The sequence below is a fragment of the Saccopteryx leptura genome, chromosome 3 (genome assembly GCF_036850995.1).
Source record: "Saccopteryx leptura isolate mSacLep1 chromosome 3, mSacLep1_pri_phased_curated, whole genome shotgun sequence".
NCBI lineage: Eukaryota > Metazoa > Chordata > Mammalia > Chiroptera > Emballonuridae > Saccopteryx > Saccopteryx leptura.
The window spans coordinates 84,289,280-84,316,261 of NC_089505.1; the positions used below are offsets into that span (position 1 = coordinate 84,289,280).

General features: G+C 55.8%; 3 protein-coding genes across 6 annotated transcripts in view; 1 reads left to right on the forward strand and 2 right to left on the reverse strand.

Annotated features, from left to right (window-relative positions):
• The first annotated feature begins 17,893 nt into the window (after positions 1-17,893).
• CALML6 (calmodulin like 6) lies at positions 17,894-19,896 on the forward strand. Its single transcript, XM_066371985.1, has 6 exons — positions 17,894-17,910; positions 18,311-18,353; positions 19,069-19,243; positions 19,341-19,485; positions 19,569-19,669; positions 19,743-19,896. Exons 2-6 carry the CDS (start codon positions 18,351-18,353, stop codon positions 19,787-19,789), a joined length of 471 nt encoding a protein of 156 aa, XP_066228082.1. The 5' UTR covers positions 17,894-17,910; positions 18,311-18,350; the 3' UTR covers positions 19,790-19,896.
• A 248-nt stretch (positions 19,897-20,144) lies between these two features.
• Positions 20,145-22,330, reverse strand: TMEM52 (transmembrane protein 52). Its single transcript, XM_066371987.1, has 5 exons — positions 22,183-22,330; positions 22,053-22,096; positions 21,880-21,921; positions 21,043-21,212; positions 20,145-20,934 (listed from the first exon to the last, which is right to left on the reverse strand). Exons 1-5 carry the CDS (start codon positions 22,249-22,251, stop codon positions 20,753-20,755), a joined length of 507 nt encoding a protein of 168 aa, XP_066228084.1. The 5' UTR covers positions 22,252-22,330; the 3' UTR covers positions 20,145-20,752.
• Positions 22,331-24,176: 1,846 nt separating this feature from the next.
• CFAP74 (cilia and flagella associated protein 74) overlaps positions 24,177-26,982 on the reverse strand; it is a 52,948-nt gene continuing 50,142 nt past the window's right edge. For 3 of the 4 annotated variants that reach the window (XM_066371991.1, XM_066371990.1, XM_066371988.1), the window contains 6 exons: positions 26,188-26,317; positions 25,930-26,084; positions 25,600-25,732; positions 25,141-25,271; positions 24,826-24,960; positions 24,177-24,623 (listed from right to left, as the gene is read on the reverse strand). In XM_066371991.1, coding sequence (XP_066228088.1) covers positions 24,522-24,623; positions 24,826-24,960; positions 25,141-25,271; positions 25,600-25,732; positions 25,930-26,084; positions 26,188-26,317 — 786 coding nt within the window. In that variant the 3' untranslated portion in view covers positions 24,177-24,521. The remainder of the gene's footprint in view (positions 24,624-24,825; positions 24,961-25,140; positions 25,272-25,599; positions 25,733-25,929; positions 26,085-26,187; positions 26,318-26,982) is intronic. The other variant, XM_066371989.1, reaches the window with a different exon arrangement.

Below are 26,982 nucleotides of genomic sequence, written 5' to 3' on the forward strand. Positions count from 1 at the left end.
CCAGGTCAGCCAGGCAGAACAGAGTCTATGAGTGAAGGAGGTTGCCCAGGTCCACACACCCTGGGCAACCAGGGTGGCCGGATGCTAGACCTTTGCTAAAAACCCCGGGGGGGGGGCGCAAATGCATAATTTAGATGCTCCCCCCCACCCCATCTGTTCTTTAGCAGGAATTGGTCTGATGGAGAGAGAGGTCTTTTTAAACATGAATTATTCAAGCAATCTGTGCACACAAGCAGGACCGTGCCCACCCGGGCCGCGCTTCAAGCCTGGCTTTGAAGGGTCTCAGAGCTGTGGGGGGGGTGCTCCCCGCAGGGTCTGTCTGCTCTCTGTCAGCACTGTCTGTTGCTCCATCACATGATCAACCTGTCCCCGCTTCCAGTAAGTGAGACGGGAGCCTGACCCTGCCTCTGAGCCCCAGAGGACAGAGGATGGGGGTGGAGGTAGAGGAAGCAGAATGTAGGTAATCCAGAAGAAGCGTTAATTAATTCCCGCAGGCTTCCAGAGGCTGGGTTTGGTGACAAATGGGGTCAGAATAGTGAGGCTGTGGCTCTTTATCCCTTCTCTCAACAGAGACCGAGCACCAGGGGTTGTACATGTGTCTGGACAAGGGGCAGGTCTGCTAGGAAGGGTGTGGGAAGAGCCAGTGGGCAGCTTTAGGTGGGCCACAAGGGGCCCCTCCTCCAGCAGGGAGAGGTAGGTTCCCCTTCATCAGCTGAGCAAGGAACTGAACAGATACCCTCCTCTGCTTAAAACCACTAGCAGTTCCCACCACCCCCAACCTGCTGATCACTCTGCTCTCCTCAGCACTGGTGTGGCAGGCAGTAAGGAAGCAATCAGAGCATGTGGGTGCTGAGGAGGGAGGGAGCTGGTGGCCTCAGTGCCCAGAGAAGGGTCAAGGCAAGGCCCCAAGGTGGGCATGGCCAGTGAGGTCATGGGCATCATGGCCCAGGAGGCTGGTGTGGCAGGCAAACTGGGTCTCCCAGTCTTGAGGAGAGTGCTGGCTGTGCCTGTCCTTAGGCCAGGACAGCCTAAAGGATCCCTGAACCCCTTCCCCTTTACAGTGGAAGCAGCCCCCACCCCAAGGCATGGCTTCTTTGTCCCCACGCCTCCAATCATGCCTCTCCTTACCTGACCTCTGAGCCCATCACCCTCCTGGTTTTGATGAGGGGCATTAAAGTTTGAGGGACAGTGGGAATCAGAAAGCACTGAGAGTAAAAGGTAGAAGAGGGCAAACACGGGAGGTGAGTAAGTAGCTGCATTTCAGGGGGCACATCTTCCTTGCCCCAGATTTGGAGCAGACACCCTAAGGAAGGCCCACGCGGCCTTCTTGCCCCTCCCGGAGAGAGCTGTCCCAGATGGGCTGAGACAGGGGAGGCAGCACTCAGCTGGGCCATCAGCTCCAGCAGAGTCTCATGCTGTCTTTCTAGAGATGCCTCCCAGGAGAGCCCACTCTCCACTGCGGGGCTCCTTGAGGTGGCTACATCTGCTCTCGCTGCTGCTCTGTGGGCTGCCCTGCCTGGGGCTGTCCTGTGGAGAAGGGAAGTCTGGTTCCATCATTAGTGGATTTGGTAGCCACAGAGGTGTAAATAAAGGGCTGTTTAATGTCATCATTCATGGAGTGAGACATCTTTGGTTGAAAACACAAACCTCTCTAACAGAGAAGAATGCAACCGTAAGCTGGGAGCATCAGTCAGAACTCGAGGTAGTGAGTGGCAGAAGCTTAAACCAGCTTATGTGAGAAGAGGCCATTGACTGGCTCAGGGAATGAGCACCTATATGCAAATGTTTGGGCATAGACACGGCTGGATCCAGGACTTCACTGAGGCTGTCAAGGCTCCCCACTTGGCTCTTTTTTTTCCCTAGTTGTACTTCCTCTTCTTCCTCTTTGCCTAATGGGGGAATGGCTACTGAGCTTGCCTTCTTGTCACCTCCAGCTTAGTATCCAAGTACTCCAAAGACTGCAGTGTCTTGTTGACCCATAAAGGTTCTGAAAGCCCTCACTCAGATTTTATGTGGCCCTGGAGGCAGGGAATGGAGGAGCCACAGTGAGTGGCCTGTCTGGGACACTACGTGGCACTTAGAGTCAAGTACTGTCACCAGAAGGAAGAACACTTCTGGGCTAAAAGCAGAACCTGGGCAGTAGCTAAACTGCTTATAAAGGAAGCCTCTGTTGGCTCTTGGGTTCAAGGCCCACACAGGCCCAAGCTCCTGGCTCCTCCTGGCTGGCCAGATGGCCCTGCCTTTGGCCTGCTGGGTCCTAAAACTGGATGCTGGGGTTAGAGACAAGAGGGACAGGGATGAGCAGGCTCCAGCCTCCCCCTGTGTTCTGCCCCCAACCCTTATAGCAGCCTGGGTGTGTGTGTGTGGGGGGTGTTCTGGGATGGGGACATCAAAGGTTCAACAAGGGGCAGTGAGTTGTGTAAGGGGCAGTGGGTGCTCCCACTCACCCCAGCCCCCAGCCCCATTTCCTGTCTGGGCTGGGCGGATCCTTGGCAGGGAGGCCACAATTGTTCTCTGGCGCTTCCCACAGCTGCCTGCAGAAGGCCAGCAGTCACCCGCCTGGCCTGGAGTGAGCGGCAACGCCCTCAGCACATCCTGGGCATGAACGCTGGAAACATGATGCAGACGCTCAGAGACCGTGCGAGAGACCGAGGGTCAAGGAGGGGCACATGCAGACCCTGCACCGCTCATGGTCTAGAGAGGGGAGTCCAGGCCACACCAGAGAGATATGGGTCAGGGAGGCTGGGGGACAAATGAGGAGGGCTAGTTCAGAGGCAGCCACTGCTCCTGCCAGGCCTTGGGGCTCTGATCCCTGGAGACGCCCTGCTGTTCCCAAGACTCCTATCCTCAGGTGCCACCCACAGGCCTGGGCCAACTCAGGGAGGCTCCTTTGAGCCACGGAGCACACAAACTGAGGTGAGCCACTCTGGGTGGGTAGGCCCCAGACCCATGTATGGTAGGGCCCTACATACTGCCTTTCCCTTAGTTCCTATTGCAGATGTGAGAAGGGACACATGGTGTGGTGGCTGTGGGGATCATAGTAACTTGCCCTCAGAGCCACTGGACCCACCCTGCCTCCAGGTCTCCTTGTCTCCCACTGCCAGGGCCCTACCTGGGGGAGGGATGCCCTAGGTCTCAGCTCTGCCAGCACCTGCCAATTAAACAGCTCACACCGGTGGCACCAGAGGCAGGAGGAAGGTGGGTGGTACAGCTTCTGGGGGTGCCTGCTAAGGGGCCACAAAAGGGCGTGGCCAGCAAAGGCTTCCTGAGCCTGATATCCTGTCCGGCCCCACCCAACAGCCCAAAGATGGACCCAGAATTACCCTGGAACTGCCCTCTTGCCCCAAGAAGCTGGTTCAAGGTCATCTCATGCAAAGATGCAATGAGAGGTCACATCCAGCAGGAACAGCCACAGCCACAGAGCAGAGCAGCAGGGAGAATTCCCTGGGAGCAGGGGGAATGGGACACAGCCAGGACATGTGTCGCATGGAAGGGAGGGGACATGGATTCTCAAAGCCACTTGGGCCCAGAGCTGCCCCTTCCACTCCACAGTCATTACAGGGTGCCACCCCATGTCACATCTGTCACACCATACCATGCCACCTGGGTGTTGATACACGATGCCCCCTGTCCCCCAGGGTGCCTGGCAGGAACGGCCTTTTCCTCTGGGCTTGCATCCTGGTCACTGTCCTGACTGCTCCTTGGTCTCTTTTCAGTTCACAGACCTGGAAGGACTGTCCTCTCCAACAGAAAGACCCCTCCATATTGCCCCTCCCCATGAAGAGGCAGGGACTCAGCCCCATGGCCTTCCCTACCCTCTCTTCAGCCTAGGACATGGGGTTTCCACGAGACACTTCTTCCCCACAGGGTACCCTGTATTCCCCCTAACCAGGAGGGGGCCTCTCAAGCCCTCCCAGGGACTCACTGGTTCCCTATGTGCTGTTCTACGCCATTAGCTACTTCTTGTTTTACACTGTGGTCAAATGTACCATTTAAACCCTTTTGAAGTTTAGAGTCTAGTGACATTTACACATTCACTTGATTGTGCAACTGTTATCTCCTTACAAGTCCAAGACATTTTCGTTACCCCACACCCAGGAGAGTCCCTGGCCATTCCCCCCTCCAGCCCCAGCAACCACTGATCTGCCTTCTGTATCCATGAGTCTGCTGGTTCTGGGTACGGCACATGGGCAACTCATGCCACATGTGACCTTCTATATGTCCATCTTTCCTGCTCAGCATCATGATCTCAAGGTCCATTCACATTGTAGCGATTGTCGGAGCTTCACTCCTCATCAAGAGTAACAATAGTTTTAATACAGTGTGTTCGTAAAGTCATGGTGCACTTTTTTTTTCTTTTTCTTTTTTTTCCTTATTTGTATTTTTCTAAAGTTGGAAATGGGGAGGCAGTCAGACAGACTCCCGCATGTGCCCGACCAGGATCCACCCGGCACGCCCACCAGGGGGCGATGCTCTGCCCATCTGGGGCATCGCTCTGTTGTGACCAGAGCCATTCTAGCGCCTGAGGCAGAGGCCATGGAGCCATCTTCAGCTCCCGGGCCAACTTTGCTCCAGTGGAGCCTTGGCTGCCAGAGGGGAAGAGAGAGACAGAGAGGAAGGAAAGGGGGAGGGGTGGAGAAGCAGATGGGCGCTTCTCCTGTGTGCCCTGGCCGGGAATTGAACCCTGGACTCCTGCACGCCAGGCCGATGCTCTACCACTGAGCCAACCAGCCAGGGCCCATGGTGCACTTTTGACTGGTCACAGGAAAGCAACAAAAGATGATAGAAATGTGAAATCTGCACCAAATAAAAGGAAAACTCTCCCAGTTTCATACCTATTCAGTGCAGTTTGATGTGGGCTCACATACAGAGTTTTTTAGGGCTCCTTAGGTAGCTATCCCATATAGCCTCTACAGACTCATCACTGACTGATGGCCTACCAGAACGGGGTTTCTCCACTAAACTGCCCGTTTCCTTCAACTGCTTATCCCACCGAGTAATGTTATTCCTATGTGGTGGCGCTTCGTTATAAATGCGCTGATATTCACGTTGCACTTTGGTCACAGATTCGAATTTAGCGTGCCACAGAACACACTGAACTTTCCTCTGTACCGTCCACATCTCGACTGGCATGGCCATGGGCTGCTCTGCTGTATACATGGTGTTACGTCATCATCTGCACATGCGCACATGCTGCCACCTCATCCTACAGAAACTGGGAGGGTTTTCCTTTTATTTGGTGCAGATTTCACATTTCTATCGTCTTTTGTTGCTTTCCTGTGACCGGTCAAAAGTGCACCATGACTTTATAGACACACTGTATTATAATAAAGTATTATCTAATATAATAATTCCTCAATATAACAATCTTCTTAATGGCCGGTGGCTCAAGTGGTTACAGCACCATCCTGATAACACCTAGGTTTTGGGTTCCATCCCCCCCATGAGGGGACATAGAAGAATCAACCAATGAATGCATAAATAAGTAGAACAACAAATCAATGTTTCTCTCTCTCTCAAATCAATAACTAAAAACTTTAAAAAGACTGAATAATATTCCACCATAGGTATGGACTACAACTTTATTTTTCTGTCATCTATCAATGGATATTTGGGCTGTTTCCACCTTTTGGCTACTGTCATTAGAGCTGCTGGGGACATTAGTTTTTGTTGGAACATCTATTTTCAATTCCTTTGGGTATTTACTTGGGGAGGAAATGCGAGGTCACAGGGTAACTTGACGTTTGACCTAAAGAACCTCCACACTGTCTTCCACAGCAGTCGCACTGGTTTAAATTCCCAGCAGCCATGCACAAGGGGTCCAGTGGCTCCATGTTCTCTGCAACACTTGTTACTGTCTGTCCTTTAGATTATAGCCATTGCTAATGTGTGAACTGGTGTCTCACTGTAGTTTATTTGCATTTCCCTAGTGATGAGTGATGCTGAGCATCTGTTCACGGGATTATGGGTCATTTGCATATCTTCTTCAGAGGAATATCTTTTTTTTATTTACTCATTTTAGAGAGAGGAGAGAGAGAGAGAGAGAAGGGGCGGAGGAGCAGGAAGCATTAACTTTCATATGTGCCTTGACCAGGCAAGCCCAGGGTTTCGAACCAGCGACCTCAGTGTTCCAGGTTGATGCTTTATCCACTGCGCCACCACAGGTCATATGAGGAGTATCTTTTATGAAGTCTCAAAAATTTATTGATTGATTTTTAGAGAGAAAGAGGAATGGGGAGAGAGATAGAGAGGGAGAGAAAATGACTTGTTGTTCCACCTATTGACTCATTCATTGACCGACCCTTGAATGTGTCCTGACCAGAAATCAAACCTGCAACCTCAGCTCATCGGGATGACATTCCAACCAACTGAACTACCCAGCCAGGGATCAAGAAACATATTGTTCAGGTCTTTAGCCTGTTTTTTTTTTTCATATTTTTTCAAAAGTAAGAAACAAGGAGGCAGACATACTCCTGCATGCGCCCAACCGGGATCCACCTGGCATGCCCACTAGGGGTCGATGCTCTGCCCATCTGGGCTATTGCTCCATTGCAGCTGGAGCCATTCTAGCACCTGAGGCAGAAGCCATGGAGCCATCCTCAGTGCCAGGGCCAACTTTGCTCCAATGGAGCCTTGGCTGTGGGAGGGGAAGACAGAGACAGAGAGGAAGGAGAGGGGGAAGGGTGGAGAAGCAGATGGGCACTTCTCCTGTGTGCCCTGGCCAGGAATTGAACCTGCCGGGCTGACGCTCTAACCGCTGAGCCAACTGGCCAGGGCCTCTTTTCTTTCCTTTTTTTTTTTTTGTATTTTTCTGAAGCTGGAAATGGGGAGAGACAGTCAGACAGACTCCCGCATGCGCCCGACCGGGATCCACCCAGCACGCCCACCAGGGGGCGATGCTCTGTCCACCAGGGGGCGATGCTCTGCCCCTCCGGGGCGTCACTCTGTTGCGACCAGAGCCACTCTAGCGCCTGGGGCAGAGGCCAAGGAGCCATCCCCAGCGCCTGGGACATCTTTGCTCCAATGGAGACTTGCTGCGGGAGGGGAAGAGAGAGACAGAGAGGAAGGAGAGGGGGAGGGGTGGAGAAGCAGATGGGCGCTTCTCCTGTGTGCCCTGGCCGGGAATCGAACCCGGGACTTCTGCACACCAGGCCGACGCTCTACCACTGAGCCAACCGGCCAGGGCTTCTTTTCTTTTTTTTTAGAGAGAGAGAGTAAGAGAGAGAGGGACAGACTGACAGGAAGGGAGAGAGATGAGAATCATCAACTTTGATTTTGTAGCACTTTAATTGTTCATTGATTGCTTTCTCATACATGCCTTGATGGGGGGAGGGGGAGCGAGTGGCTCCAGCTGAGCCTGAGCCAGTGACCCTTTGCTCAAGCCAGCGACCTTTGGATTCAAGCCAGTGATCTTGGGCTTCAAGCCAGTGACTTCTGGGCTCAAGCCAGTGACCCCACACTTAGCTGGTGAGCCCAGGCTCAAGCCTGTGACCTTGGAGTTTTTAACCTGGGTCCTCAGCGTCCCAGGTCAATGCTCTGTTTATTGCACCAGGCTTTTGCCAATTTTTGAACTTGTTTTTGTTCTGGTTGTGTAGAGCTGTAAGAGTTCTTTGTATATTCTGGACACTAGACCCATGTCAGATATATGATTTGCAAATATTTTTCTCTTGTTCTGTCAGTTGTTTTTTTTCTCACTCTGTTGATAGTGTCCTTGATGCACAAAGACTTTTAATTTTGATGAAGCCCAATTTATCACCTCATTTTCCTTTTTTCTTCCTCTCCCGCTTGTCATTTTTCTATTGTAGTCAAAGAACCATTGCCAAATCTAAGTTTATGAAGATTTACTCCCTTGTTTCCTTTGAAGTGTTTTATAATTTTAAATCTTAAGTTTGGGTCTCTGATCCATTTTCAGTTAGTTTTGTAGGTGGTGAGAGGTCGGGGCTGAAGTTCATTCTTTTGCGTGTGGACATCTGGTTCTCCCAGTTCCCTTTTTTGAAAACACTGTCCTTGTGCCACGGAATTATCTTGGCGGCACCCTTGTTGGAAATCATTTCATCATAGATGTGAAGGTTTCTTTCTAGGCTTCTTCTGTTTTTTTGTTTTGTTTTGTTTTTTTAACAGAGACAGAGAAAGGGATAGATAGGAACAGACAGACAGGAATGGAGAAATGAGAAGCATCAATCATTAGTTTGTCATTGTGCGTTCAACACCTTAGTTGTTCATTGATTGCTTTCTCATATGTGCCTTGACCATGGGCTGTCAGCAGAGCGAGTAACCCCTTGCTCGAGCCAGCAACCTTGGGTCCAAGCTGGTGAGCTTTGCTCAAATCAGAAGAGCCAGCACGCAAGCTGGCGACCTTGGGGTCTCGAACCTGGGTCCTCCACATCCCAGTCCAACGCTCTATCCACTGCACCACTGCCTATGCCAGCACCACACTGATTTGATCACCGTGGCTTGGTGGTAGGTTTTAAATCAGGAAGTGGGAGCCTTCCATCTCTGCTATTCTTTTTCCAAGATTGCTTCAGCTACTCAGGGTCCCTTGAGATTCCATATGAATTTTAGAAATGACTTTTCTTTCTGTGCAAAAACTAAAAATCAGGCCCTGGCCAGTTGGCTCAGTGGTAGAGCATCGGCCTGACGTGCATGAGTCCCGGGTTTGATTCCGGCCAGGGCACACAGGAGAAGCGCCCATCTGCTTCTCCACCCCTCCCCCTCTCCTTCCTCTCTGTCTCTCTCTTCCCCTCCCGCAGCGAGGCTCCATTGGAGCAAAGATGGCCCGGGCGCTGGGGATGGCTCTGTGGCCTCTGCCTCAGGCGCTAGAGTGGCTCTGGATGCAACAGAGCGACGCCCCAGAGGGGCAAAGCATTGCCCCCTGGTGGGCATGCCGGGTGGATCCCGGTCGGGCACATGCGGGAGTCTGTCTGACTGCCTCCCGTTTCCAGCTTCAGAAAAATGAAAACAAACAAACAAACAAAAAAACTAAAAACCCAATCAACTGACATTGATCAGTTACTTTTTTAAAAACTGAGAGAGGGAGGAGAGATAGAGTGAGAGAAACATTGATTTGTTGTTCCAGTTCTATGTATGTTCATTGGTTGATTCTTGTATGTGCCCTGATCCGAGACAGAACCCGCAACCTTGGTGTACTCTCTAACGAACTGAGCTACCCAGCCAAGGCCATCAGTTCTTAAAAAAAAAAAAAAAAAAAAAAAGAAGATAAAAGGTAAACTGGAGAGGAAGGGGCCACAGGTGACGTGTTAGTCCTTTTGCTGGTTGCTGACAGTCGGCTCCCTTAGGGCTGTGGCCGTGTGGGAGGGCAGGTCCCTCTGAACAGTGATGTGAACTACTGAGGGTCTGAGCAGGGGCATGGCCCCCTCATGGCAGGGAGAACCATATGAAGGGCAGCACAATGTGCTGGGCAGGCTGGACAGAACCATGTATCTGGGGACCGGAGCACAGAGGCAGCAGGGGTGACATCAGGGCGTCTGTCTGAGCAGCTGGCCGTGAGTCTGGACAATGGGGAGGGGCAGCTGGTGGGTCAGAGGATGAACGTGCTGTGTCCTGAACCTTTCTAGCTCAAGATGCTCACAGCTGTCTGGTGGACAAGCTGGTGGTAGCAGGCCTGGAGAACTACAGGCCAGTGAAGGGGCCCCAGGGGAGCGTGTGTAGCCTGGGATGTCCCAGAGCTGCCAGTGTCCCCCACAGGGGAGAGCGGTCAGGGATGAGTAGGAAAGCAGCCCCAGAGAGAGGTGGGGACTTTGCAGACAAAGGACTGCGGGGGAGGAAGAAACTTTCCTCTACCTTCAAGGTTCTTTAGGCTGGTCTAATAATGAAACAGACATGAGACAGAGTCGCAACAGAAAATAACCAAATTTGTCTGACCTGCGGTGGCGCAGTGGGTAAAAGCATCGACCTGGAACACTGAGGTCGTGGGTTTGAAACCCTGGGCTTCCCTGGTCAAGGCACATATGGGAGTTGATGCTTTTTGCTCCTCCCTTCCTTCTCTCTCTGTCTCTCTGTCTCTCTCCTCTCTCTAAAATGAATAAATAAAATCTTTAAAAAAAAAACTGTAAAAAAAAAAAAAAAGAAAATAACCAAATTTAAGACACACATATGGGCCCTGGCCAGGCAGCTCATTTGGTTAGACTGTCCTCCCGATACGTCAAGGTTAGAGGTTCAATCCCCAGTTAGGGAACATACAAGAATCAACCAGTGAATGGATAGAGGGGTGGAACAACAAATCATGTTTCTCTTTCTCTCTCCCCCTTCCTCTCTTTCTCTAAAATCAATTTTTAAAAAGTTCTGGCCCTGGCCATTTCGCTCAGTGGATAGAGCGTCAACCCGGCATATGAGTGTCCCAGGTTTGATCCTGGTTCAGGGCACACACGAGAAGTGATCATTTGCTTCTCTCCCCCACCCTCTCCAGCTTCTCTCTCTCTTCCTCTCTCACAGCGTTGATTCGAGCATCTGAGCATCAGCCTCAGATAGGGGTTGCCAGGTGGATCTGTCTCTCTCCCCTCCTCTTACTTAAAAAAGTGTCTTTTCCTAACAAAATGCAGTCATGGCAGGTGTCACATCCTTGGCCTATAGGTTCCTTGACAAAGGTCAGTCTTTAACATAGTTAAGTGAGCCTAAGGTCTTTTTGTATCTAAGATAACATAACTTTGAAATGTCAGAGTAATATTTCCAAACCCCTCAGGGCACACCCATGCACCAGAGTATGAGACACAGACCCCTCACTGTTATCTTGTCCCCTGTGCACCTTCTCCGTGCTGTAAATCAGTGGTCCCCAACCCCTGGGCCACGGACCGGTAGCGGTCCGTAGGCCATTTGGTACCGGTCCTTAGAGAAAGAATAAATAACTTACATTATTTTCGTTTTATTTATATTTAAGTCTGAATGATGTTTTATTTTTAAAAAATGACCAGATTCCCTCTGTTACATTCATCTAAGACTCACTCTTGACGCTTGTCTCAGTCACGTGATACATTTATCCATCCCACCCTAAATAAAGGCCAGTCCGTGAAAATATTTTCAGACATTAAACTGGTCCATGGCCCAAAAAAGGTTGGGGACCACTGCTGTAAACGTTAACCGTCCTGATGCCACCAATGTAAAAGAAGTATGTGTCTTTGTTTCACCCTTTATCCAGTACCAGAGCTCTCCCTCACTTTGCTTTCTCTAGCACCCTTAATCTACTACAAGTAGATTTCATCTAAACTGCCCCCCCTTTACATCTTGTCCTTTGAGTCTCAAGTATAAAACAACTGCAAAGATGTCATTCTCTGGAGCATTTTCTCAATCCCTTGAGATTTTGCTTCCTAGCAATTATTTTCAGTGTGGTTCAGATAAACTCATAAAAATTCTCTACAGGTTTGGGCATTTTTGTTATGTCCCCATCACTAAGGCGTATCTTGGGGTGGCTGGTTCTGAACCCCCACAGGGTCACGTGGCCAGGACATCAGGCACCACCAGCTGCAGGGGGTCAGAGCCAGCCTGAGATGGTGGTTGCTTGTGTATAAACGCGCCAGGAGGCAGGACAGGGCCGGGGCCTTGAATACTGGGCCTGGGGGCACCTCAGAAGAAAGGAGGGGGGCCCTTCCTGTCACCCACCTCCACCCTAGTGCTCCTCCCCGCTGGGGCCTCCAACAGAGTACCTGCCTCACTCCCACGCAGCTACCCTCTTTCACGTCTGGGCAGTGCCTTTATATTTAGTGGTCCCCTGGTTTAGGCTGTTCGCAGAGCAGAGACCCTCTCCTCACCCAGGGTGGGCGGAACCTGGAGCAGATTCTGAATAGAGGTGACCACCGTTGGCTGTTGGTGGCATAGGTGTGTGTGTGTGGGTCTTTCTCCTGAAGGGCTCCCTCCATTCGATCTCACTGGGCCCCCTTACTTCTGTTCAGCACCTGGGGACACTGTTCAGCCTGAAGGGGAGGATCTGGCTCCTCACCCTGGGTGTCCTCCTTCCCCTAACCTGGACCCTCCTGCCTGCTCTTCGGTCTTCCATTTGCCCCATGTGTGACTGACTACAGCCTGTCAAGACCTAGGGGCAGCCTAGCACCTTCAGCCACCTTCTGAAGCAGAGATGGGTGCCGGGTAGCTGGGTAGGGATGTCTGTCAGGAGGGACAGCAGGGGGGTGGTGTTACTGGGTCCCTGTGTTACCTGCCCCCCCCCCTCAGCCACCAGGCTCTGCTCCAAGTTGGTAGGGGCATCACAGCAAGTGCCCTGGGGCAGGCAGAGTTAAGGGGACAGCAGCTGCCCTCCTTCAGGGCCATCCAGGCCCCAGAGTCTCCTGCAGTGTCCCCAAACCCCAGCCCCCGGGCATTCAGTACTGCAGGTCCTCCACAGGAGACCTCGATCTGGAAGTGCAGTTGGCTTCATCTCCAGGTGTGCCCCAGGGCTTGAGAGCTGTTTGTCAGGAATCCTGGCCCTGAGGCCCAGCCCACCTGCCACCTGGGGGGTGATGCAAGGTGTGCCAGGAAAGAGCAACAAGAGGCAAGGCAGGGCCCAGCCCAGGGGTCTTAGAGAGGGTAGAGTCAGAGGGTGGTGGTCTAAGAGGCCCCGTGGGACTGAGGCCCAGAGGTGAAGGAGGAAGTGGTGGGCTGGGACCCCAAGCATCAGGGGTGCTGGGTGGAGCCTGAAGCAGCCCTGACCCCTTCTGGGTGTCTGGGCCAGCAGGCTGTGGGTGTTTTGGAAGCCAGCTATTGGGGCCCACAGGAGTGCTGCCTGGGGCCAGGGGCCCTGGAGCTCTCCCTGTGACGTCAATCTGGGACTGTGCCTGCTATGTTCCCTTGTGCATCTGCTCATCCACAGGCCTGCTCTGGGGTCCCCCAGGGGTGGCTCAGCCAGCAAGACTAGACTTCTAAGGGCCTGTCTGTCTTGACCCATTGCCCTTCCAAAAGTCCCTGATGGCTGGGGTTGGGGACGTGTGTCAAATCTTGGGTGGGTACTAAGATGTGAAGACCTCTGAGAGAGACCATGGGAGGAAGCCCCAACAGAAGACCAGAGGCTGTGGGTTTACCCTGTCAATGTGCCACCTGGCACACTGCTGAGGCCAGGGCCACGCATGTCCCCTTACTTATGCCTGGTGCTACTGACCATGGGCCCACGGGGGTTGCAGAGAGGTCTGAGGTTCTTTATGCATTTAAAACTTCTTCTAACTTTTGTTTTTTGTATTAAAAAAAAATTCAGTGAGCAGAGGGGAAGCACAGAGACAGACTCCTGCATGTGCCTCAACTGGGATCCACCCAGCAAGTCCATTAGGGGGCAATGCTCTGCTCATCTGGGGCATTGCTTCATTGCTCAGCAAACAAGCTCTTCCTAGTGCCTGAGATGGAGGTCCATGGAGCCATCTTCAGCACCTGGGTTTGAGCTATGGCTGCAGGAGGGGGAAAGAGAGAGAGAGAGAGAGAGAGAGAGAGAAGTGAGAGGGGGAGGGGTGGAGAAGCAGATGGGTGCTTTTCCTGTGTGCTCTGACTGGGAATCAAACCCGGGACTTCCACACACAGGGCTGATGCTCTACCTCTGAGCCAACCGGCCAGGGGCTAAAACCTCTTTTAGCATTTGGACAAAATGACCTTGTTGTCAGGTTTAAACAAGACTAAGGAAAAGGAGAGCCATGAATATATGAAAGTTCCCGAGCTCCATGGAGGAGCAAGGGGGTAGGGCACAGGGCTGCCGGGAGTCAGTTGTGAGGTCCTGGGGCCTGGACTGAGCAGAGGAAGCACCCGGTCACGCACAGGCCGTCAGGGCGATGGGACAGGCCCCTGTGGCAGAGCCATCTCCAGCGCAGTGCTTGTCTGTGCCCTGCTGTGCACGGGGTCTGCCTGGCACAAAGTGGTGTCTGCCTCGGGGCTTCCCTGCAGGTGGGACAGTTAGGGAAGAGCTCCACATTTGTGCAGTGGACTCCCTCTGCCTCCACTATCTGGCTTTATGTGATTGGCAGGTAGAGCTGTCATCTGCTTTACAGGATAATGAAAGGGACATTTATACCTATTTTTGTCCTAGCAACTGTGGGAACCCAAAAGCGAGGCTTGGAGGGCAGATATCTTTTCTAACTGAGAGGAGGGGAGACAGACAGACTGTTGCATGCACCGGGACTGGGATCCACCCGGCAACCCCCATCTTGGGTGGACGCTTGGACCACCGCGCTATCCTCAGCGCCTGGGTGGACTCTCGAACCAATGGAGCCACTGCGAGAGGGGGAGAGAGAGAGAGAGAAGGGGAAGAGGGAGGGGAAGAGAAGCAGATGGCCACATCTCACGTTTGCCCTGACCGGGATCGAACCCGGGACATATTCACGCCCCGCCCAGACGCTCCCCCATGGAGCCAAATGGATGACGGGTTTCTGAAACGAGTGACCGAAGGCGGCCCGGGAAGGCGAGCCCGGACGGAGACCCCGCCCAACTCCACCAATAAGGCGGACCTCAAACCCCGCGGACCCGGAACTGCTGCCGCCCGGCCCCGACGCCCCGCCCCGCCCGGCCTCGCGCGGCCCGCGAGCGCCACCTGGTGCAGACACGCGGAGTGGCCGCTTCCGGGCTGGGGTTGAGGGGTGAGGCGGGACCAATAGGGGTGGAGTCGAGTGGTTTTGGGGCGAGGCCAGGCGACGGGGACGGGGTCGGACGAGTGACGAGATGGGCCGAATGTTGTGCAGTTGGTGGGATCACGAGAGGGGCCAGAGGCAGGGCCGAGTGACGGGGCGGGGCCGAGTGGTGGGCCGGGGGTGTGGCTAAATACGGGGCGGGGCTGCTCGATGGGGCGGGGCCAAGTGATGAGCCAGGGGAGTGGCTGGGTGACGGGGCGGGGCTGAGTGATGGGCCAGAGGCGGGGCGAGAAAAGGGGCGGGGGCGGATGCCGGCCAAAAGGCGGCACCGATTGACCCCAGAGGGAATGGCATGTCTGTGATGTCTTTTGAATCTGCAGGCTGAGAATGAACAGGATGGACATCATCCAGATCTGGAGGGCCCAAATGGAACAGGAAGGTCCGGCTTGCTCTCTGCCTGAGCTGGGACGTCCGTCTTCTCCTGCCCTCGGACCTCTGCGCTCCTTGCTCTGCGGCTTCACACTGGACACCACCTGCTCTCCTGGGCCTCTTGCTCGTAGCTGGCACCTCCTGAGGCTTCTTGGCCCCCGTAATCACGTGAGCTAATTCCCTAAGATAATAAAATCTATATATAATGGGTTGTCTTTCTGTGGAGAGGCCCTAATACAACATACAGTGTAGTTAGTTATTAAGCAGCCTTAAAAAAAGAGATTTGACACCTGCTGCGTGGATGGACCTTGACGACATTGTGTTCCGTGAAATAAGCCAGACACAGAAGGACAAATGCTGCGTGATTTCATCCATAGGAGGTCCCTGGAGGGGTCAGGTCCATAGATACAGAGAGTAGATCAGGGGTCCCCAAACTTTTTACACAGGGGGCCAGTTCACTGTTCCTCAGACCGTTGGAGGGCCAGACTATAAAAAAACTATGAACAAATCCCTATGCACACTGCACATATCTTATTTTAAAGTAAAAAAAACAAAATGGGAACAAATACAATATTTAAAATAAAGAACAAGTAAATTTAAATCGACAAACTGACTAGTATTTCAATGGGAACTATGGGCCTACTTTTGGCTAATGACATGGTCAATGTCGGTTGCATATTTGTCACTGCTAGCCGTAACAAGTGATATGACGTGCTTCTGGAGCTGTGACGCGTACGTCCCGCGTCACCAGAAGTAGTACTGTACATGAGCGACGCCGCGCTTTGTGGTGCCGCCATATACAGTACTCCAGGAGCACAGGATGCATCCTGTGCTCCTCTCACTGACCACCAATGAAAGAGGTGCCCCTTCTGGAAGTGCGGTGGGGGCCAGATAAATGGACTCAGGGGGCCGCATGTGGCCTGCGGGCCATAGTTTGGGGACCCCTGGAGTAGATGGTGGTGTGGAGGCTGGGGGAGGGGGTGGGTGTGAGTGTTTAATGGGGACAGTTTCAGATTGAGAAGATGGAAAGTTCTGGAGAGGATGGTAGTGATGGCTGTACAACATCGTGAGTGTTCTTAATGTCCCCGAGAAGTGCATGCAGAAATGGTCCGGACGGTAGCTCGGTTGAAGCATTGTACCAATGTGCAGAGGTTGCTGGTTTGATTCCTGGTCAGAAACAGATTGATGTTTCTGTCTCCTCTTTCTCTCTCAAATCAATAAAATAAAAAGAAATTTTATGTAATGTGTTTTTTATCACAAATAATAAAAAACTAGCAAAAAGTTTGTGGTATGTAATTGATATGCAATAAATTTTACTTCCTTTCTTTCTTTTCTTTTTTTTTTTCATTTTTCAGAAGCTGGAAACGGGGAAGCAGTCAGACAGACTCCCGCATGCGCCCGACCGGGATCCACCTGGCATGCCCACCAGGGGGCGATGATCTGCCCCTCTGGGGTGTTGCTCTGTTGCATCCAGAGCCATTCTAGCGCCTGAGGCAGAGGCCACAGAGCCATCCCCAGCGCCCGGGCCATCTTTGCTCCAATGGAGCCTCGGCTGCGGGAGAGGAAGAGAGAGACAGAGAGGAAGGAGAGGGGGAGGGGTGGAGAAGCAGATGGGCGCTTCTCCTGTGTGCCCTGGCTGGGAATCGAACCTGGGACTCCTGCACGCCAGGCCGACGCTCAACCGCTGAGCCAACCGGCCAGGGCTACTTCCTTTCTTAGAGTAACACTTTATGCAAATCTCACCACTGTAATCAATAAATGTGAAAAAAATCTTCACAACTAGCTGTAGATTAGGGTCCAAACAAACATCTGGGCACCAGAGCCTAGTTAGAGTGACATGAAGTTACTTATCCCCCCCCCCTCCCACCCCCAAGTCTCCTCAGGCCCTTGGGCTTCCTCCCTCCACTGGGCTGGCATCCCCTTGACTGTTTTCTCCACATACTGTGGTTGGGACGTTTGGATGTGATGAGTTTCACTGAAATGGTGTTTTGCTTCTGATTCTTGTCATTTGCCATGTTCAAGGGAGAGGAGTGGGAAAGTCTTCTCACTGTCGGAAGGGAGGGGACCAAGAGCAGACTTCTCCTCCAGCCCCCAGCTAGCTGCCTGATGGCCTGGTGCCTGCTGGAGCCATCCTGTCCCTGTCAGCACAAATCTTGCAGCTTCAGCAGCTGGCCTAGGCCTCAGTGGGCAGCGTCCCTGTGGCTTTAGCTATTCTGGAGGCTGGAGCCAGTGTGGGGCAGGGGCGGGGTGGGGGTTGGAGGGACAGGGCATGGTTCACTGCTCTGATTCATCAGGTGGCCACAGGCCGGGACAGGTGTGTGTGTGTGTGCGCGTGCGCGCCGCGCAGATGGGACTCTGGGGACCACACACAGTGGTGGTGGGGGTCTGATGGGAATTAGGTGCCCCCCCATCTGTGACTATCCCTGGTGACAAGAACTGAAGAAGGGTGGGAGCAGCCCCCCTCAGCAGGTCTTGTGCTCAGTGCCTGGGGGAAGCAGGAGCCCCAGGTTGGGGAGAGGTGAGTGCCTATGTCTGAGGGCTGAGCATACATAAGCAGGTGTGTGTGTAGCTGTGGCATCTTGTCACTAAGCAGCCTGGCATCCAGCTCCCTTGGGAGCCAGCTTTGCTGTTCTTAGTGGAAGGGAGGTCAGGTTTCCCTGAGAAACCCCAGAATAGCGCCTGACTGCCCAGAGGAAACCTGGCCTGGCCTCCTGGTGGCCAGTCTAGCCCCCTGGTCCTATCTGTTCTGTCCCCTTACCCCTAGCCATATGAAACTGTCTCCTCTTGGACTGTGCCACCCGCACTCTTGCCCCTGCTGTACTCACCAGGGGCAGGAGAAACATGCACACCCTCACCTGTCTTTAGAGAGTCTGCAAGGTGTTGGCAATGGCCGGGCGCTGGGCACACGTGGACATGAGGATGATACCTGACTGGGGTGGGCACCCAACAAGAACCCTCACAAATAAGTGATGATGTCCACCGTGAGGGTCCTGCTGCAGATGGGGAGGAGGTTTGCTATGGTGAAGAGGGTACAGCCCCTCTCCTGCCCTCAGCCCAAAGTGTCCATCCTTGCTGTGGCCCCAGGAGGGCTGAGGCTGGTGGGGACCTTGGCTGGGACCCAGGTCTGAGGGGTGTTCCTGGGTGAGGGGATACCCAGGCTCATGAGGGCCAGGAAAGGACCGTGTGGGGAAAGGCCAAGCCTGTCCCTGAAAGAGGGCCGGCAGGATCTTCTGGCCATAAAAGGCTCTTGGAATCTAGACTCCGGGGACCCCAGGCAGCTGGGCCCAGCTAAAACGTGGCTGCCACCTCTGCTCCTTGTGCTTTGCCCACAGCAGCTCTAGTGACACTGTGTGAATCCTCTCGCCGGCCACAGACATGGTAAGGCTGTTCTCAACTATGGACTGCTGGGTGGTGGAACAGGGCTGAGAGCAACGCCCAGGGCACAGAAGACGGGTAGGGCCTCCAAGCAGAAGGATGGCTGGGGCCTGAAGCCACAAGGGTCTCTCTGAGAACCTGAAGAAGTTCAGCAAGGCTGGACAGAGAGGGCAGGGAGCAGGGCTGGAATGGAGCAGCCCTTTCTGAAAGCTGCCATGGTGGTGGCAGGCAGATGAGGCCAGGGGAGGGACTATCCCCCGGGGATGTTGGAACAGGTTGTCCCCCCAGGCCCTGAATGTGTGCAGGTCTGGAAGCCTCTTGCCCTGGAGCCTTCACCCTGGCCTCCCCACATCGGTCAAGGGTGTCCTCCACCAGGTCTCACCTTGTGTTCACTGCGTGGCTCCTCTGCCCTGCAGCCCCGACTGCCCCTTCACATGGCTGGCCCGTGTCAGGCTCCTGTGCACCTGGCACCCCACACCTGGCCCTGCCTCCAGTGCCCTTCCCCTTTAAAGCTGCCTGGCAGAGTCCTGCTCATTCCTCGAGACCCTCCCCTTGTTCCCTCTTGTCCGGGAGCTGGCTCCGGATTGGGGACCTCTTTCTGAAACCACAGATCCTGAAGGGTGCCTTGTGCCACATGTCCTGGGGCCTCCCACTTCCCCAGGACTTAGAAGCAGAGGGCCCGGGTGGAGCTGGCTGACATCGCCCCGTGTCCCCACAGACAGAGCGCCTGACAGCTGAGCAGATCAAGGAGTACAAGGGGATCTTTGAGATGTTTGACGAGGAAGGCAATGGGGAGGTGAAGACGGGTGAGCTGGAGCGGCTCATGAGCCTGCTGGGCATCAACCCCACCAAGAGCGAGCTGACTTCCATGGCCAAGGACGTGGACCGAGACAGTGAGGCCGTGCGGGGACTTGGGGGATTGACTGTGTGAGAGGGAGGGGTCGTGCCCTGCCCCTTATATGGGCCCATCTTGCCTCTTGCTCCCTGCAGACAAAGGCTTCTTCAACTGTGACAGCTTCCTGGCCCTGATGGGGATTTACTGGGAGAAATCCCAGAACCAGGAGGGTGAACTGAGGGCGGCTTTCCAAGTCTTTGACAAGGAGGGCAAGGGCTACATCGACTGGGACACACTCAAGTAGGGCCAGGGCCCGTGGGTAGGCGAGGGCAGGAGGTGCCCTACGGGCTGCCACTCAGTACGCGGGGTGGGGGGTCCCACAGGTATGTGCTTATGAATGCGGGTGAGCCCCTCAATGAGGTGGAGGCTGAACAGATGATGAAGGAGGCAGACAAGGATGGGGACGGGACCATTGACTACGAGGGTGAGTGAGGGATGGGGCCCAGAAGCCCACAGTCAGTCCAGGCTGGGCTGCTGACCTGTCCCTCTGTTCTTAGAGTTCGTGGCCATGATGACCGGAGAGTCCTTCAAGCTGGTCCAGTAGGAGCAGCTGTTTTGGCTGTGGGAGGCCTGCCCAACCAAGGAGCTGCTGCCTGCCCGACCCCACCCCACCCCAGCCCAGCAATGTGTCCAATAAACACTCCTGCCAGATTTGTGTGTGCTTCATTGTCCTGGCCTGTCAAATACGTGGGTCTGGAGAAGGGAGAGGGTTTTCCAGTCACCCGTAGCACAGAGCCTGTCACTTCTGCTGTGACACCTGCTGCCACTCACAACAGCAGCTGAAGGGGAGCCTTGGGCACAGGTTGAACCCAAGCACTCTCACCCTGTCTGTCTGCACTAGGGGCGGCTATACCAGGGCCCCTCCCGGAGCCCTTACCCATAGGCAGACACCACTTAGATACAAATTTTATTCTCTCCGAAAAGCTGTGGAGGCTTAGACCTCCGGGGCTTCCCCTAGGCCAGTGGTCGGCAAACCACGGCTTGCGAGTCACATGCAGCTCAATCAGATTGAGGACATTTTTAGCAAAGGCCAGCTTAGGAGTACCCTAATTAAGTTAATAACAATGTACCTACCTATATAGTTTAAGTTTAAAAAATTTGGCTCTCAAAAGAAATTTCAATCGTTGTACCATTGATACTTGGCTCTGTTGACTAATGAGTTTGCTGACCACTGCCCTAGGCAGAGGGCCCGCTGAAACCGGGCCAGGGGTTGGGGCTGGATGTAGCAACCTGTGTGTGTGCATGTACCCATACACCTGGTGTTGCACAGCAACGAGGCCAGGGCTGCAGCAATGTGCTGGATGCCTGGCCCTCTGAAGGGGAAGGATGGTGAGGCTGGGCAGGGGTTCTCCTGTGAGCATGAGGTGGGCTGGTGGCACTAGGAGCTCAGGAGAGCTCTCCCACCTCCTTGGGGGGGCACCAGGGCTACAGCTGGTGGTGCTGGGCTTTAAGGCTCAGCTCCTGGGGCCTTGGACGGTTCTCTGGGCCTGAGAGCCCGGGGAGGGGGCTAGTCTACTGAGGGAGGCAGCTCATCCTGTCTGGGTTTGGCCATCTTGACGGCCTCATCGTAGGACGGCGGCAGCTCGAGGGAATACAGGCTGTAGGCGGGAGGGGTCATGGAGTCGAGGTCCAGCTCCCCAAAGGGTAGAGGCAGCCGCATGTACAGGGTGTGCTGTACAGAGCTGTAGGCTGCAGGGAACCAGAGTGTGTTTGTGGGGTTGGGTCTGGCCCGCCCCCGCCCCCAACACCCCTCCATGCAAGCAAGTGGGCCACCCGGGGAGGTAGGCAGGTACTCACAGGTCACAGTGCTGTGCACGGGGCTGTCGCTATCCACAGGGATGAGTGTCAGGTCGCAAGGCTGTGGTGCTGATGGCTGGGCGTGTGCTCGCTTCCGGAGGCAGCAGAACCGGACACAGCTGGCCGTCACCCCACACAGCAGCAGGAGGAGGACAGCGAGCAGGATAAGCCTGAGCAAGGAGGAGTAAGAGACTCTACCGCTGGACGAACCCCCAGCCACTATGGACCTGCTTCCCGGGCGGCCCAACCATGCAAGACAAAAAAGTGGACAGGATAAAAAAAAAAACAAAAAACACAAACACCCAGTCCTGGAGAATGTGTCTCCAGGCAAGATAGCTACCTCCTTCCTGGCCAGAATTGGGCCTGAGGAGCTGGCCAGCCCTGGCCTCCTGGTGTGGGTCCTGGCTGTCTCTCCAGGACTGGCCACAAATGGCCTTGGGCTTACTCCTAGGACACACTGTCCTGGGCCATTGGCACAGTCCTATTCCCAGACCAATAACCATGTTCACAGGGGCCTCCCGCAGGAGAGGACATAGGGAGAGAGTGGGAGGTGTGCAAGCAGGCGATGAAGGGGAAGCCGGCCTAAAGCTAGAGGTTCTCAGAGCTGCGTGGTGCTGGGGCAGGACCCAGGAGGGAGAAGGCTCCTGTTGTTGGGGGCCGGAGGCTGGGGTCGGCCTTCCAGGCTGCGTGGGGGCTTTGGAGCCTTACCGCCAGCGCCCGGTATGGGGGCAGTGCCGGCTGCTCCTCAGCTGTGGAGCCAGGCTGTGTGGGAATCTGGTGGGCTTGGCCCCAAGGAGAACCGTTGGCCCGGGCTCTGCACCAGCGACCTCCACTTACCCCACGTGCCACAGGCTGCTCCAGCGGGCCTGGGGCGGGCACCTGCGACGAAGGCGGTACTTGGAGCAAGCCGGACACAGGTCCAGCCGACTGCTCCGCCCCAGCCACCCCAAAGGGCGGGGCCCAGTCCCCGCTCCCCGCCTGCCCCCGGCCCCCCCCCTCCCGCGACTTACTGGTCCGAGGGGTCGCAACTGCTGTCCGAGAAGCCCAGCGCCACCTGTGGGGACAGGGGTGAGCTCGGGCTGGGGCGCGCCGAGTGCAGATCCACCCCGCGGAACCCAAGCCGAGCACCCGGTGACCCACCTGCGACAGCGTCAGGAGGGGCAACAGCAGGTGCAGGAGCCCGCGGGCTGCCGACGCCCCCGCAAACATACCCGGCGCAGACCCGGAGCGCTAGCCCGCCTGTCCCGCCGCGTTATGGAGGCCCCGCCCAGCGCAAACCCCGTCCCCGGACCGGTAACCCCGCCCCGACACCCTGCCTCCAAGCTTCCACCCAGTGAGAGCCGCGTCCTGCAGAGGCTCCCCTAACGCAGGCTCCGCCTGGCCTGTCGGAGGCCCTGTCCCATGGCCACGCCCCGGGCTCCCAGCCCTAACGTGCTGCCCACTGGAAGTCCCGTTCCCTCCGAGCCTACAGTCTCAGGATTGGGGGGGGGGGGCGGTCTCACTCTCGGCTCAGACATAGAGCCATCAGGCTGGGAAGTTGTGGCCAGGGAGAGTGGTAGTCAGGACAAATGTAGCCAAACTGGCACATACCCCGGTGCTAAAGGTAAAGGTCTGTCACAGTTGAGGACCTGGTGCGAACCAAGCAAGCCTTGTTCAAACGACATTTATTCTGCAGACTGGCCTGGGGCAGGCCCACCTGGAATCCGAGCTCAGCTCTGGGCCCCCGCTGCGTTCAGGGGTGCAGACCACTTTCCAGGAGCATTTGGTGTGGAAAGCCATGCTCATCCTCGGGAATGTGGCCTCTGTGGCTGGGGTGACCACTGTCGATTCTGCTGAGGAAGGCTGGGTTGGGGGTGATTTCTTTCAGGCGATCCCCTCGTTCATTCTCACCCCTCTTTTCGCCAGGCTATGCGCCCTCTTAGGCTCACTCTGCCTTCTGCCCCGCCATTTGGTCATCAGGCTAAGGGAGATGGTCAGTGTTGAAAGGTGCCTTGTCCAGGTTGGGTGGGGGAGCAGCTACCCCTGTCCTATCTCCCTTCACTGCACTCAGGACATGCTCTACAGGTATTTCCTTGGGGGTGGGAGGGAGGCAGATGGGCAGAAGTCTAGCAGGGAGTTCAGGCAGGGCCTTGGCCATTGAGGACCACTGGCCATTGAGGCTTTAGAAGAGTGTGGCAGGCCCTCCCACTGTTTGCTGAGGAGCAGGAATACTCCTACAGGGAGAATGTCCTCCTGGGCCAGGCTGGGCCTGCAGGACCCTGACTTCTCTCTCTGCCAGTTGAAGGGTAGGAAGGAAGCTAGGTCTGCCCACCAGGCAGAAGTCCTGCAAAATGTTGCTCTAGAGTCACTGTCACAGGCTCAAGGTTAAGGAGCTGGCTGGCTTCCAGGTTCGAAGGGCTCCAGGCTAGTGCTCTGAAGCTTGTGCCCAGGGCAGGCTGCCATGCTTTCCTGTGGCTGACACAGCGGCTAGGGTGGGCAGGCTCTGCAGAGACAGTGTCCCACTGGCCACTGCTCAGAAGGCAGAGGCCGGGGTGTGGGGCATTATCCTAAGTGCCCAGCAGCATCTCATGGGCCCAGGAGGTGCAGAGGCTTCTGCTTTACAGGGCCAGTTGTGCCTGAAGGCTAAGCCTAGACTCATTTCAGAAGAGGAGAATGAAACTTGTGTTGGTCTCACCCTGGGCCTTGGCTGGGTGTGTCCCTGGACATTTGCTCACTCCGTGCTTGGGGTCATCAAGGGTCCTGGAACTGGCGAGGAGAAGGGAGAGCTATGCCCCCCTCTGGGGTTCGGAGTCTCCTGCTCCCTTCTCCCTCCTGCTGGGACTCTCCTGGTCTAGACCAGTTTGACCTCCAGCCCTGTCTCCTCCCCTGCCCTCTGCCAATTTTCTCCTCAATGCTCAAGGTACAATCTACCACCCTCCTGGAGGCCCCTCCAAGTCTTCTAGACAGAGCTCACTGTTTTATAGACTGATCTGTCTACGAGGGGGGAGGGGGGCAGGGGGTAGCCTCTCAGGGCTCCATCCCCACCTCTCATTCTGTGCTCGCCCATGAATGACCCACTGACGCCCACACCAATGCCTGCATGCAGACGCTCACAGAAGATTTATTGACAGACCTGTGAGGGCAGCTCTCCCCCCCCCCCCAATGGGCAGGTGCTGGTGGGACTGAGGGCTCCGAAGGGTTCAGGTAGGAGCAGGTTGTGGGCAGGACTGGCCCAATTGCTGGTTCTGGGTGTGGGTTTCAGGGAAGGGGAGCTCTTGACCCCTGGGCTCATTAGGTCCAGGGCTGCAAGAAGCAGACGGGCTGTGGAGCTGGGGGCTCTGGCCATGGGGTCCTGCAGAGGGCTGCCTGATCAGACCTGCCCAGCACCAGATGTCCAGGTCCCAGGCCCATGGATGCTTTGGCCTGGCCCATAGACGGGAGGGCTTTGAGGGTGGGCAACAGGGTCTGAGGGGGAGCTCCGTAGAGAGATTCCTGTGACTTTATGGGCTAGTCAACACCTGGGATACAAAGAAGACTTTGTAGGTCTCCTTCACATCCCCCTTGAGCTGCAGCAGGGCTGACACCATGAGTGGGTGGTCCGGCTGGAATGACAGGAGAAGGGGGGAGGGGTCACTCAGCCAGCTGGCATGACAGCAGGCAGATCTGTTGTCTTACTGCTGCACTTCTCGCCGCACCTGCCCAGGGTCCACCCCTGATCCCCCTCCCTCCCTGGCTGGGCAGGGTATCATCCTGCCCAGTCTGTGGCTTTCTCAGGGCTCTCCAGCCACAGAACAAAGCACCTACATCAAAGTCAGCGGGTGGTGTCCAGGAGATGCTGATGGTCTTGGTCTGGCCACGCTCCACGGAGCCCCTGGGGGGCTCGATGGTGAAGCCCTTGTGCTGCAAGGACGCGATGCTGTCCATGCTGAACTCAACAGTCTGCAGGCATCAGAGCTGCTGGCGGTCGGGCCAGACACAGCTCCCAGGAGGCAGAGGGTTAGGGACTGGGGTGAGGGTGCCCACCCCACATCTACCAGGGGCAAGGCCAGGTGGGCTGGGGCTGCCCAGGCAGGGGTGACTGCAGAGGTGCGGGGTGGGCTGTGGCAGTGCTGGGGTCACCTTCTTTGGGGACAGCTGGGTGGTCCGGATGCAGCCCACTTGCAGCTCCCGGGTGGCAGGTGGGGATGGAATGTCAGCGTCCAACTGAACATAGTCCAAGGTCACCAGAATGGGCTTCAGCTCCTCAGCTTCTGGTGATGGAGGGTGTAGTTCAGGGGTCCCCAAACTTTTTACACAGGGGGCCAATTCACTGTCCCTCAGACCGTTGGAGGGCCGCCACATACAGTGCTCCTCTTACTGACCACCAATGAAAGAGGTGCCCCTTCCGGAAGTGTGGTGGGGGGCCGGATAAATGGCCTCAGGGGGCCACATGCGGCCCACTGGCCATAGTTTGGGGATGCCTGGTTAGAGGCTGTTGGGGGGATGCAGCTGGTGAGGGAGTCGGGGACAGAGTGGGTGCCCCTCTGGCAGGAGCGTGGCGGGGGGCCTCAGACCGCCGCCCGCCCTCAGGGGGCTCACCCTCTCTGCGCTCCAGGTCCCCGGCAGGGATCACAGTCAGGGACTCCACAGGCACGTCCAGCGGATCTCCGCCCTCCACAAACATCATGTGCTCGCGGGCTGCGCCCTTTAGGAGGATCTGCTGGGAGATTTTCTGCGACAAAGGGACATTCTGTGACCCTATGCTGGGGATCCGCAAGCTGCAGAGCTGGGGTGCAGCTGTGGGGTCAGGAGCCCCTGAGCGTAGGCCCTGGGCCTCCTAAGTAGGGCAGCACAGTGCAGGGCAGGGCAGGGCAGGGGGCCTGGACAGGTGCAGGGGAGGAGGGGCAGGGCTGGGCTCGGTTGGCATACCTTCTCAAAGAGCAGGACTTGCAGCTGGTCAGAGAAGTACAGGCTCTCGTGGTCTGGGCTGAAGGTCACGGTGAAGTCCTGCACCGCGCCGGGGTCCATGACGCCCTCCACTGGGACCACACTGAAAACGCTCTGGCCACTGTGGTTCTGTGTGCCTGTGCAGGGGATGGGGGTAGGAATAGGGGAGGCCTGGCGGTCTCTGCGTCTCCAGGCCCCCTCCGCCCGCATCCTCTCTCCTCCCCCTGCCCACTAGCTCACCCACGACATCTGTCCTCTGGGCCGGGGAGGAGAGGAACTGTGGCAGCTGCTGCTGCTCCTCACGCCTGGCGCTGGAGAGGCTGTGTAGCTGCATGGAGAACTTGATGGGCAGCGAGGAGTTGTTCTGCAGCTGCAGGGACCCACCCGTCAGCCAGCTGCCCATTGTGGCTGGGGGGCTGCTGCTGGGCTCTGCTCCCTTCTTCCAGGCTGGTGAAACCAGCCTGAGCAGCTGTGCCTCAAGGGTGGCCGGCCGCTCTTGGTGGCCTCTGTCCCCCCGAGCTCCTCCGCAGCTAGGCCAGCCCTCTGCTGAACGAACACCCTCATCCAGTTTCTTCCCTGACCACCTCCACCCTCTTCTCCTGAGGGTGCCCTCTCCTCACTCAACTACTTCCCTGGGATCCTCTTCCTTCTGGGCTTTGCTGCCAGGGCCTCCTGAGCCAGGTGAGGAAGCAGGTGTCCTACAGAAGGCTTGACCCCATCACCTGTGTGCCCTTGGCTGCAGGAGGGGGTGCTGGGAGCCAAGCCTGACCTCCTACAGTCAACACACTAACAGCCCCCCTCCCTAGCAGGTCCTGCGCTGAGCTCCTTCTCAGCCTAGATGAGATTGCCGTGCAAAGACCCCGAGGCAGGAGGGCACTCTGAGGAGGCCAGGGCCGCTAAGGGTGCAGGGATGACCTTCTCAGCCTTCCTCCTGCTGGAGAGGGCCATAGAGGTGGTGGCTGGGGGGGTGGCGGGGGAGGCAGGCCTGATCCCTGAAGGGTGGAACCCCCTCCCAGAAGGCCAGGCAGACACCAG

Excerpts from the sequence above, each read along its gene's own strand:
- CALML6 (XM_066371985.1), top strand. Across the intron at positions 19,244-19,340 it reads CAAGGACGTGGACCGAGACA|ACAAAGGCTTCTTCAACTGT; the intron begins GTGAGGCCGTGC and ends TGCTCCCTGCAG. Across the intron at positions 19,670-19,742 it reads CGGGACCATTGACTACGAGG|AGTTCGTGGCCATGATGACC; the intron begins GTGAGTGAGGGA and ends CTCTGTTCTTAG.
- TMEM52 (XM_066371987.1), bottom strand. The coding sequence starts at position 22,251 with ATGTTTGCGGGGGCGTCGGCAGCCCGCGGGCTCCTGCACCTGCTGTTG. Across the intron at positions 21,213-21,879 it reads AGCAGCCTGTGGCACGTGGG|GCTTATCCTGCTCGCTGTCC; the intron begins GTAAGTGGAGGT and ends CTCCTTGCTCAG. Across the intron at positions 20,935-21,042 it reads CGTGCACAGCACTGTGACCT|CCTACAGCTCTGTACAGCAC; the intron begins GTGAGTACCTGC and ends GGTTCCCTGCAG.